At 34.0% G+C, this 12,603-nt stretch overlaps 2 protein-coding genes and 1 non-coding gene across 4 annotated transcripts; all 3 read right to left on the reverse strand.

Moving 5' to 3' along the window:
• Positions 1-70: 70 nt before the first annotated feature.
• On the reverse strand, positions 71-3,292 carry LOC107628897 (guanine nucleotide-binding protein subunit beta-1). 2 transcript variants are annotated; one of them, XR_001617875.3, is made up of 6 exons: positions 2,881-3,247; positions 2,680-2,774; positions 1,751-2,175; positions 870-1,256; positions 672-785; positions 71-360 (listed from the first exon to the last, which is right to left on the reverse strand). XR_001617875.3 is itself a non-coding variant. In XM_016331528.3 (6 exons), exons 1-6 carry the CDS (start codon positions 3,005-3,007, stop codon positions 325-327), a joined length of 1,155 nt encoding a protein of 384 aa, XP_016187014.1. In that variant the 5' UTR covers positions 3,008-3,292; the 3' UTR covers positions 71-324. The 2 variants fall into 2 exon arrangements, 1 of the variants encoding a protein (XP_016187014.1); XM_016331528.3 differs by having other exon boundaries at positions 870-1,227; positions 2,881-3,292.
• A 1,029-nt stretch (positions 3,293-4,321) lies between these two features.
• TRNAE-UUC (transfer RNA glutamic acid (anticodon UUC)) lies at positions 4,322-4,393 on the reverse strand. The gene has a single exon. It is a non-coding gene; the product is annotated as a tRNA-Glu (tRNA).
• An 855-nt stretch (positions 4,394-5,248) lies between these two features.
• Positions 5,249-9,056, reverse strand: LOC107628895 (cyclase-associated protein 1). The gene is made up of 10 exons (XM_016331526.3): positions 8,563-9,056; positions 7,784-7,952; positions 7,638-7,702; positions 6,998-7,298; positions 6,780-6,927; positions 6,561-6,670; positions 6,400-6,455; positions 6,237-6,293; positions 5,933-6,076; positions 5,249-5,636 (listed from the first exon to the last, which is right to left on the reverse strand). The coding sequence occupies exons 1-10, from the start codon at positions 8,857-8,859 to the stop codon at positions 5,550-5,552; spliced, it is 1,434 nt and encodes a 477-aa protein (XP_016187012.1). The 5' UTR covers positions 8,860-9,056; the 3' UTR covers positions 5,249-5,549.
• Positions 9,057-12,603: the final 3,547 nt, after the last annotated feature.

Genomic DNA, 12,603 nt, shown 5'->3' on the forward strand with positions numbered 1-12,603 from the left:
GCCGCAATCTTCGTTTAAAATATTAAGATGCATAGAGAAGGTAAAAAATAAAGGTAAAAGAGAGATAAGATGCATAAAGAGCATTTGCCTATATATTCTAATGTTATAACGAACGTAAATATTGTTTCATACTACATTCACAATCGAGAAAATGTTATATAACCTTTGTATTCCACACAATTCTTCTCATCAAAGGAGAAATGCTTATATATAGTTATATACTACATGCGTTAGGAACGTATATAGCCACTCGTATAGGCTTTCATATAAATGGACCTAACAAGGGAACTCAAATGTTTAGTCTGTACCCTCTCCTTCAATGGCTCAAATCATCCTCCTATGCCCTCCAAATGCCCATATCTAACCAATAAAAAAAGCGGGAAAAACAAGAGTTAAGTTCTACAAGTGAAAAGTATATTAGATTCAGTTGCCTCACTGTTTTCATCCCATAATATCTACTATTAGGTATTAATTAACTAATGAAACAACATAAATATCAAGCAGACATAACACAATTTCATCAACTTCATATATTATATAAGTTACTCCTTCCGTTTCTTTTTATCTGCCATGTCACTTTTGGTATATCATTAAATCAATTTATCAAGATACAATTACCATGACAGAAAATGAATCAGAGGGATTTGATAAGGCCAAAATTCAATGCTCACCTTAAGGTTTGTGTCCCAACTTCCTGTACACAAGGCACTTCCATCAGCTGCCAGACCTAAACAGCTGATCCTGCCCTCATGAGAGTCTTGAAGAGACCCTAAATTCAACACCACCTGCAAAGGAACAAATAATCAATCATATGTTACAAAATTTAACAAGCTTTCAAGTTACATTACATTAAGGCACAAAGCGAGTACCTTTGCCAACAAAGTGTCCCATACATAGCAATCTCCATTTGTGTATCCGGCAAAAAGGAGTCTTCCTGATATGGAGAACGCGATGGAGGTCACGGGTGGTGTTTCATTGTCACTGTGCTTCTGACAGTATACTTGAAGTTGATGTCCAGTCCGAATGTCAAACAATCTGCATGTTCCGTCCTCCGAGCCAGTTCCGAATCTATTTCCATCTGGAAAGAGCTTGACCGAATTAACATCTCCCTCATGCCCATGGAATGTCCGAACTGCTCGACTTGCCATACGTGTATCCCACAATCGAGCAGTGGCGTCACAAGAACCAGATGCAAACATTCTTGAGTTGGATCCGTTAATGGAGATGCTAAGGCAGGACAAAGTAACAGCATATTCCTAAGAAAGTATTCAATAAATAACACACAATAGTTTTCCAACGAACATGTTACCTAGTCAGCACATTGATTACCATCAAGATTTCACCACCTTATCAGTGGGATTGCATGAGAAGAAATGTTTAAAAGAAGAGAATATTCATTCTTTTGGTTTTAATTCAAAACATTGGACAGCACACCAAAGCAATCATTCAATTCTGCTGCATCCTAAAACAAATATGCTCTTCACTTTTTTCTCAAATTTGAAGTTGCACAACATGGGAAGAGTATTTGACTACAAAATTATCAACGAAATCAAATGAACTAAGCAGTATTTTAAGTTTAATTTTATGTTTATCACAATGCAGGAGTTCTTCTGAACATTTGTGTAATAGATGGAACATCTTATTAAGTAAATGCAAATCATAAAGAAGGGGATAGTAATATACTCAAAAGTCCAAAGTCCGAAAAAAATCAACAAATAGTTGAATTAATTCATAAAATCATCAAACATACCTAAGTACATCTGCAGTATGTCCAGATTGAAATTCACCACCAAAGACAGAAGTTTTAAGGCCGGTAGTAATATCCCATAGAACACAAGTCTGATCACCAGAACCAGTAATTAAGTGAGTGTCTTCGTCAGGAACATACTGACAAGATGAAATGTAACCCTTATGTCCACAAAGCGTCCTGGAAACAGGTAGATTCCCATCCTTGTCGGTGGCGGAATTCAGGTTGAAAATAGAGCAAACACTGTCAAGTCCACCACATGTAATTGACTGACCAGTTGGTGAGAAAGCAGTTGCCATGACCCATGCACAAGGAAGCTTTATGGCGTGGATTTTCTGCCTTGTTAGAGCATTCCACACAATTAAACGACCATCTTGGGATGCACTAACAATCCGATTCCTCTCAGATGTCCAATCTAATGAATACACCTGCAACAGTTAAATGAAAATAAAATTTCTAAATTCTGCTAGTCTGATGAGTATTAATCTTCGCGAAACTGTTGATATATAACCAAGCAAAGGACCAGGTCAATGTGGGGAAGCAGAGATGAAACAATTGAATAACTATTGATCAAATTAATTTCTCAAACATTTGTTAAATTCACAGGTGCAGCAAGGAAAACTATATCCCCGCCTTGGTTCCAGTTTCTCAAACTACATACACACTAACACTAGTTTATAGATAAGGTATTCCCACTTTACAGTTTCAGCTTACAAGATATGATCTTTTCCATAATTCTTTAACTCCCAACTCAAATTTCATGAATAATAGTTCATACTAATACTTGATAAGGCAATTCCATAGTCATTTAACAAAGTATTAACTGATAAAAACAACTAACTATTGAATGAAAAGAACAAGAAAGTAATGCATTACTTTTCACATATGAAGGAAAGAAGAGGAAAAGGCAAAAACAGCAAGAAAAAAGGTACCTTTCCTGTATGGCCCTGCAAAGTTCTACAGCAAACCAGATCAGTAGGTCCAAAAGTCACAGGACTCTTACCCTGAGACCTCGCATACCCAGCAACTGAAATCAACAAAATAAAAATGCTTCAAACAGTGAGTTCAGAAGATCTAAATCCAAATTCCAAAGTATAGAGTAAAAGAAGAAAAGAAATTGTTTTTGGGTTTACGATCAGTATCAAGCAAAGAACGGCGTGTATGGTTTAAACGTTGTTTGAGATTGTTGAGTGTGTCAGTGGCAGCTAAGTGACGCTCCTTGAGCTCAGCAACAGACATTTTTGGTTGAGAAAGGGACATATGAACATGAATTTGAAGCACCACACAATACAAGTCAATTCACAACCACAATTACAATCACATTGCAGTGTGTTTCAGAATGAATGCAAGTTGGGAAATTTATGCCGATGAAATGATGGGGTTGCTTGAGTTTTGTGTTTGGTGCTGTGTTACTTTTCAACTTGTTCTTCCAAACAGAAGAAGAAGAAGAAGAAGAAGAAGAAGAAAGGTGGAGTTCAACTACTCATGGAAGGAAAGTGTGAATGAATTATGAATTTTTTAAATAATAATATCAAATAAATAAATAAATAGAATAATTTATTTTGTACTTTGTAGGACATTTCCTTTTCCTATCTCTACTGAAACGAAGACCTGAGCTGGCAAATTTTTTTTTTTAATTTGCCATATTCAAATATCTCTGCTACGCGGACTTTGATATTACATACTATTTTTGTTAATTAAAATAATTTAAATATATAATTAATTAATAAAAATTGTATTTTTATATGAATATTAAGAGCTTCTGGTGTATATCATATATTATTGATATTTGTTTTATATTTTTTTATTAGAAATTAAAGAAAAAAAGGTTAATATAGTTGAATTCATGTTTAAGTTTAACCGAAACTGCAATGTTCTTTCATTTATAAGAATAAGTAAATAAATTCAAAACGTGTGTTCTTATTGTAAGATTTTGAAGTAATGCATACTTGAATCAAGTATATATTCTTTGAAATGTTTTTTTTTTTTTTTTGGTGACTCTATTCTTTTAATGTTTAAGTATATTAAATTATTAATATAGTTGTACAGAAAAACATAATAAAAAAAGAACGAGAGATAATTGACTTTTAAAGTTTTAACCTTGGACACTACTGACTACCCCACTTCCCAAGCATCCACCAAACACAAATTAAGATTAAGGATAAACATGACAAATTAGGCCACCTCAACATGAGATCTTTTTCTAAATGGGGACTAGCCAAGTTGGAGTGGGTGGAATCTTTGAAAACTACGTTGTGTATCGAATGAGAAACCCAGGATTTTACAAGTGGCTCTTTTGCTCATAAGTCAAAACCAAATCTTTCATATTAGGAGCCCACCTTTGTGGAAGAATGCTCAAAATAAGTGTACATCATATCATATCATTGTGAACAGAATAGCTAAGTTAAAGTATTTAATATAAAGTTGAATGATGAATCTTCTCCTCAATTAATCAGTAACCTTTCCATCTAGCATCAGGAATAATGATGCTTTAATATAAAGTTGAATGATGAATCTTCTCCTCAATTAATCAGTAACCTTTCCATCTAGCATCAGGAATAATGATGAAAAAAATTCCGTTGCCGGGAATCGAACCCGGGTCTCCTGGGTGAAAGCCAGATATCCTAACCGCTGGACGACAACGGATGTTGTTGTCAAGTATACCATGATATATTTGTTATAGTGAGAGAAAACTAAACGAAACTGAAGATTACATTTATGCATCTGCCAATTTTCTTTCCCCTAAACTAATTTTTGTTTATTTTTACACTATTCTCTGCATAATGCATATTATTCATGTGATAGACAAATGTAAATCATGACAAAGATATCGTTAATAATTGCTTATCCTATTAAAACCTTTTAGGGTACACATGGCCCGGTCCCGAATATTTTAGAGACTAATTTAGTGTGATTTTACCGAATTTAGGACTGGATAAGGATCTTATAAATAGCTCCGGACTAGGTCTAGATCAAGACTAATCCGACTTCACCCGACCCATGTGCATTAGGGAACTAAAAAATATATATATTTTAAATTAATTTTAATATTATGTTATATTAAATTATTAATTATAAGCTTATTATTTTATTTTTAATCACACTTGTTAAATTAAAAAATTAGATCAAAGAAGTATCAAATTAAAATTTATGGACAAATTCAAATTCAAATATGAATATCAACTTTTCGGTAACAAATTTTTTTTATAAATTTCTTTATAAATTATTGTTAAAACTTTAAAGACTCAGTTTAGACTCAATATAGTTGTGGGCTTGTGGCTCAAAAATATTTAGGTTTCATTGGGTTTAAGATCAGATTAGGATCTAAAAAATAAACTCAATGTATATTTAGAGGTCTGACCGGTTTCACTCAACCTATGAACACACCTCCCTTCCCTTCTCCCACGGAAGCTTTTAGTTCCAATAATATTAAATTATTAATAGATATTGCTAATGCTTTTCGCTAAGGGATCTGGCTCGGGCTGAGAGAGAGAGAGAAGCGAAGTAAATATGGATCATCTGAAATCTAAAAATCCAATTACATAACCCAACTTCACAAGAAAAACAAGCTCAAGCAGACACAAATTCTGCCTCCAAAAAAAGTCACATGGACATTATATTTCCAATGGCTCAATAAGCCAATGGAATAATTACACTGGTAAGAAGCCGATCATTTATATGATGAATCAAAACCTATATATATAAATGAATCAAAGAAACAACAAATAAAATCATTCTGACAGCAATCCAAGGAATAAGATGATATGAATATATAGATAGAAGCTTCAAACTGCAAATCAGTTTAGCCTCCAGAGTGAGAAGCTGGAGTTGTTTCAAAACGACCATCCTTGAACACATGGATATATTGTTGGGGCAAAGCATGCTCCACCTGTAATAATAGAGGAAGTGTTTAAAATTTGGAATATTAAATAAATCACTTGAGTTCCCTGGGTCACTAATAATCTAAGAACAAGATAGATGCATTTAATCAATAATTTACAATGTAACAGATAAAATTCGAAGTACATGGCTGGAATTATTTCCCTTCTTTTGGGGATGGGGGGTAGAATAGGCTTTATTTCATATTTAGATGGCAAACCATATTTTGCTATTAAGAAATTAAAGGATACAAATATTAGAAAAACCAAAATTTGCAATATGTAATAGAACAAACATGAAACATACCCAATCACCATCAGGCTCAGCACCAGGAACCATTACATTAATCTCACTTGACTTTGCCGTTGATATGGATGTTTCTAAAGAATCCTTGCTCAGATAAAGCTGGCAGCCTCCAGTATTGTCCACGGAAATTGTTGGAGCGGAACCCTGTATCAGTGAAAGCAAAACATGATTATAGCTAAACCGGATTTGACTTAAAATCATTATTTATGATCAAACCTTTACCCTTTATCATATTTGACGTGCCAACAACATTAGAAGTTTTTAGGGAGTAAACTGTAAAAGGAAGAGGAAGGAATAAAAGTACCTGACACTGCACCTCTATCGAACTACAGTTTACGACCTCAAAAGCTGCAACAACATCCTACATTTTAACAACAGAAAAATTAACTTTGTATATCCCTCAATATCAACTGCATTCGTGTTATGGAAAAAAAAAATAAAAGCTGCATTTCTCATGCCTCACTAACCTTAAACACAACTCCCATCTTAATGCATTTGTCAACGGTTATATTGTTGACCTTGCCTGAAAATTGTACACAAGATATAAAATCAGTTTTAGCATTTTCACCAATTCATAAGTTCGAAACAAGCTAGTAAAGAAAGAATCTTGTAACACAATTATGATTACCTTGAATCTGTAAAACAGAGTTCTTGCATCCATAGACATATACAGACTGCTTTGCATCACAATCTTCAATGACCAAAGATTTATTCTCAATTTGATTTTCAACAACCCACCTACAGTGGCAGAGAATAGTTAGGTCTGGGAAATGGACAAGTGTCATTCTTAATACTGAATCGTTCATAACACAGTGACTAAGACACAGACAGACATATATAAACCTACTTGCGGCCCATTTGAAGCTCAAATTTCGGAGGTCCTGCTTTAGGAGTTGCCTTTGGAGCTGCATGACTTTCTTTTTCAGTAGTTCCAACAACTCCAGTTCTATCCGTTCGATTCTTTGCTTTCATGTCATTTGTAACCTTTCTCAAACCTAGGATATAAAAATATAATTTATATAGGCCGAATGTTCACTCAAGATTGCAAGAGTAAGAATAAACTACCTGAAGTAATATCTCCTGAACTGATCTGTTGAAAAACAGCAGACATCCCTACATTTGGCTTAGAACATGAAGCCCGAGATGTTTCAGAACTAAGGAGAGAAGCAGGTGGAGGAGGAGGGGCAGCAGGTGAATTAGATGAAGGAGCTTTTGATGCAGCAATTACTTTTCCTGTTGGACTCCATACAGGGCCTAAAGGATGAAATTTCTTGACATAATCCCTCAAGCCAGGTACATATAAATCTTTCAGAGCTTTGACCCACTCAACATGATTTGGGTCTTTATTTCTGTACTCGACAAGGACCTGATTATTACCAAAAAGAAAAATAATCCTTCACATGTGAAATTTCAGTGAATATGAATTAGTAAAGTGAAAGAAAAAGTCTAAGAGGATATTGCAAGATTGGAACACATAATTATGTAACTAAAGTATTTGCAAAGGTAAATTGCAAATCCAGCATTTGTCATCATAGTTACCGAGTCTAAGCATAATATATTCCTCAGAATTAAGCCAATGTAACTCAAAAAATGGATATACATTCACAAATTACAGGGGAAAAATGGATATACATTCCTGCTTAATCTGAAATATGGAGGAGTATATGATTATTCAACATAAATCAAGAAGCCTCTGACAGAATACCTTGTTGCTATAAAACTCAGCCATCTGCCAACTGTCTTCCACGTGCGCAATAGGCATACTCATACCTTGAAACAGCAGAAGAAAAATATGATGCCAAAAAGATCAGAATTTATATGAGAATAACCAATTAACCATACATCACTTACCACATTCCTTCCCTGTATATGCAATCCATGCTAGAGCTGAGAGACTGTCTCCAGCAGCCTTCAAGTGATTGAAATAATCAGATCTCTTTCCTTCTGCCATTGCGTTAGCTTTTTTGATAATGTCATTCAATGGTTTCAGAAATTCAGCCATTCCCTGAGGGCTGGGCTTCTGCATGGTGACAATATGACATATTAAGTCAGCATTCACAGACATTGGGACTTTCATCCCCACCCCAACGAATATCAAAACATTGAACCACATCTTTTATGTACTTTCTTTTCTCCTACTACCTAGATGAATTTCTCTTAGCGATAAACAGAATTACAATTCTCTCAAACCAATCCCCGTATCCCACTGGATCAATTTCAAATTACACAAGCAGAGAGGGAAAATGTTTGATCGAGAAAAATAGCAACCTCAACTGAATGAATATACCAAAACATTAAGCTAAATTTCTTTATATATATTTTTTTTCTTTCAAGAATTGACAGTGTCATCTTTTTTTTTTTTTTTTTTCAAATCTCATTAAACATGTGAACTCACTGTTTTCTCCTACAAGGACAATAGGTAACAGAAGCATCGAATCCACACAAACCATAACAATGTTCATGGATTTGAATCCGAAAACATAACAAAACAAAAAATCAGACGAAACATGCAACTCCCTGCACTCAATTCCAGAATACTTATCACAGAAAATAATATTGTCATGATTCACGAAATGGCGCACGTATAATTAAAAATCCATTAATTTCAGAAGAGGTAGAATTAGATGAACCTGAGTGTGCTTGAGCGTAATCAGAAGCTCCTTCTGCGCGGCGAAAGCTTCCTTCACAACGTTGCTGATACCCAACACCTGACCTCCGATGACCTCCGCCGCAGCAGAGAGCTTACTTAGGTGCTCATCAATAAGATCGCCGAATGCCACGACGGACGGATCTCGCGCCGCATCATCGGCACCACCACCACCGGCCGTGAAAGCTCCGCCATGTGATCCGGAGGATAGAGCCTCCAAGCGCGACACCGCGGATTCCAACCTCTGTATAAGTTTCTCTTCCATCACTCTCACAATCATACACACTCTTCTCTGAGAAGATATGAAAATAGATCTGGTTACATGTGGTGTTAGGCCTTTACGTGCTTTCTATTTTCCGAATAAGAAATTGAAAAAGACAAAAAAAAAAAAAGAAAAATAAAGAGAAAGTTAGTTTCGGTTTGGGAATTGGCGGTTGCAGTTTTACTTTTCGCGCGGGATTGCAGCTTCGGACCTGCACTTACACGTGTCCTTTTTTCTGGGCTAAAAAAAATGGACTTTTTTTTGTTTACAAAAAATTAAACTCTTTTTTTCTGGTTGCTCATTTCTTTTCTTGTGTATTTAGCAAATACATCAAATAATCGTACACCTAAAAAAAAAAAACATACATCAAATAATCAATTGCCTTTTTGCCTGTCATATGCAAAATGCAATGATTTAGTAAAGGAGATCATCATACTCTTCACTTATTAAATATCTTTTTACTACGGTAATAATTCACATAAAATAATTTTATATAAAAATATTAGATAATTTAATATATTTGACTAAAATTTTTAATATAGTACATGTTTACATATTAGTTAGTAAACATTTTTATATGAATAACTATCTTTTAGTAGTTCAAGATTAAATTACCAAAAATACATCCATATAATATTATAGAAATGTCTTTGTATATGAACGTTTTTAGTTACTCTTTTTTTTTTCTTTTTTCTTTTTTCTTTTTTCTTTTTTTCTTGTATCGCATCCTGGGTTATTCCATGAGAAAGGAAATTGCATGTTCTATTATTATATGTCCCACCATAAAATTGGACATTCTTTTAGAATAAGTTTCAATTATTATCAGTAATGGAAACATGTGTGAGTTGATACATTCGGTGACCACCAACTAACCCACGTATACTTTCTGTTTCTCTCTGAGGTCTCTCGTGTTTGGTGTTATGACTTTCATGTAACGTTATATGTATCTTCATCTAACAAACTAGATACACATGTTCATTCAAAGATTAGAAAGAACTCAAGAATAAGATCCACTCATGCATAATTACTAAAAATAACACGTAACTTGCTATGAATATGAACCATGCTTGCAGTGGCAGTAAAGACACCAAACTTAAAAACTAACCTAGAAATCTAGAATCATGGAAATAATGCTGTCTTGGTTTAAATTTTGAAATATTTGTTAGCCGACTATGTGTTAATTAGCTGCAGGCTCCATTAGTGTTGCTGTTGACAAGCATGAAATATATAGGCACGGATTTTTTTAAACTATAAATTTAAAAAAGAAATCGAAAAAACATTTTCCCAACTCTAATTTTGGGATACAATTTTTTTTGGTTTGACATTTGAAGCAAATTTTTCATACCCGACAAACCTCGTTACTTTACTAAAGTTCGCAATACTCCCGACAAACTCTAAGTTATTTATAGAATTCGCCGGAGTAACTTAATACTAGTAACTCATTCTTCTCTTTGATATTGCTATCCTTTTTAATTTACTCTTTACAATGTCCGAAATTTTGTTGATATCTATTCATTATGATGGTAAAACGTGAAATAGTGTATGATAAAAAAGTTCTATTGTATTTAGGTCTATTCGACCAGTGTTTGCATACTTGATGAAGAATTTAATATTATATTCTATTAGCCAACAACACATGATAAGAGTGAAAAAGATTTACTACATATATCCTTCAGAAATAGATAACGTTTTGTTTTACAAAAGGTATATCATAGATGTGATTTTTTTTTGTTATTTTTATTAAAGTTTAGTTTTTGAGAATATATATATATATATTTTAAGTATTGGTTATGTGATGACGAGGATATACATCTTATAAGGGTGTGACACAATCGGTGAACAAATATTCATCTGTTGAAATTATTTGTTTTTTTAGTTGAGTTAGGTGGACGAGGATCATTTGCAGATGTTGTTGATGATAACCCGTTAAGTGGAGCAGTCAGAAAAAAATATTAGAAGGATGATGGTTGACCTAAATATGTCACCTAAAAGTACCCAAAAAGGGTTAAACGTTGAACATTCTAATGATAGCACGATGCAATGTGATGTTGAAAGTCATGAGGGTTCTGTGATTAGGAACCCGATGACGAATCCCTATCAGGTTAATCTTGATGACTGTGAAGATGTCGAGGTTTAACCAATGGAAATTCCTAATGAGAGTGAGGAGGAGGAAGAGATGAACTACTATGGTGACACACAAATTGCGCTAACACAGCCTACCATTTTTCGATCATACGACCGGCCGGATCACTTTTCGATTTTGAATCTCGAGGCAATGACTTCAAATTATTTATTTAGTCATGGAGGCCCCGAAGAGAATCACGTAAGTGAGTTTAAGATTGGACAACAGTTTAAAAACAAGGAGGAAGTCATGTTGGCCGTTAAGACGTACAACATCAGGAGGGCTGTAGAGTATAAAATACTAGAGAGTGACCAGTTAAAATATGTTGTATAGTGTACCCAATTTGGGTCCAGTTGTGGATGGAACATACACATATCTTATCACCGAAAGCAGGAAAAATGGAAAGTGAGGAGATATAATAATCCTCACACTTGCATGCAAACATCGGTGGGTCAAAACCATTGAAGGTTGGATTCGAAGGTGATTGCTCAGTACAAATTCATGATGGTAAAAGCAAATTCAACCATCAACACAAGGGTTCTGCAAGGAGGTGTGGAGAATCACTTCGGTTACAAGACGTCCTACCAAAAGGTTTTGGCTTGCAAAGCAGAGAGTCATTGGTAGGATATATGGAAGGAGTCATACAACGAGCTTCTTCGTTAGTTATTCGCTATGCAGACGTACTTACCTAATAAGATTCATTACATTGTCTTCAATTATGTATGCTTAACGTAGTTAGTCTTCTTTTTTTTTATAATATCTGGGGTTATTTAAGTACTTGGGTTCAACTTATAACACAACCTTGGTCTGCTTCAGTTAATACTATCATGTTTCATTAGGTGTTCTGGACATTTCTTCCACATGTTGAGGCCTTCAAGTATTGCAAGCCACTTATTTTAATTGATGGCAATCACTTGTATGGTAAATACAAAGGCACGTTGTTGATGGTTGTTGCTCAAGATGGCAATTCAAACATATTGCCTATTGCATTTGCAGTTGTCGAGGATGAGATGAAAGAAACTTGGTCATTTTTTTGTTCGTATTTGAGATAGCATGTTATACCCCAACCAGGTGTTTTAATGATTTTAAACAGGCACAAATCTATTAATGCTGTGATGAACGCCGATAAAAATTTATGGAATACATTTAGAAACTCGATTTATGTTATAAAAAAGAATAATGCTATATAAATTTTATTTAGGTGTTCATATATTTGGACATTACAAAATTGTACTTATATATCAAGTTTAAATAAATGAGACGTGAAACATAAAAGTATAATTTTATGGTGGCCAAATATATAAACACCTAAATGATGAGTTTCATATAACATTGTTCATAAATAATGAGAAACTTTAATATAATCACATTAAGCTTTATAATTTTGAATATTGCAACCTTGCAGTGGAGTATACAATGTCAATTGTCTTGTAAATTTGCAAATAAAAAAGTTTAGGAGATCAGTACTTTTATTAAAATCTAGCTAGTACTTAACCAGTAAAAGAAAAGTGAATAATTCTATACTATTGGATAAAATCTCACACCATTAAAAATACTAATGATAGCTAATTGATAACTATAAATCACAAAATTTGTTTACTCCCTAACACTCCTCTTTGCAAATTCATTAGTTATAGGTT

The sequence above is a fragment of the Arachis ipaensis genome, chromosome B3, assembly GCF_059453495.1.
Source record: "Arachis ipaensis isolate K30076 ecotype BB chromosome B3, ASM5945349v1, whole genome shotgun sequence".
Taxonomy (NCBI): domain Eukaryota; kingdom Viridiplantae; phylum Streptophyta; class Magnoliopsida; order Fabales; family Fabaceae; genus Arachis; species Arachis ipaensis.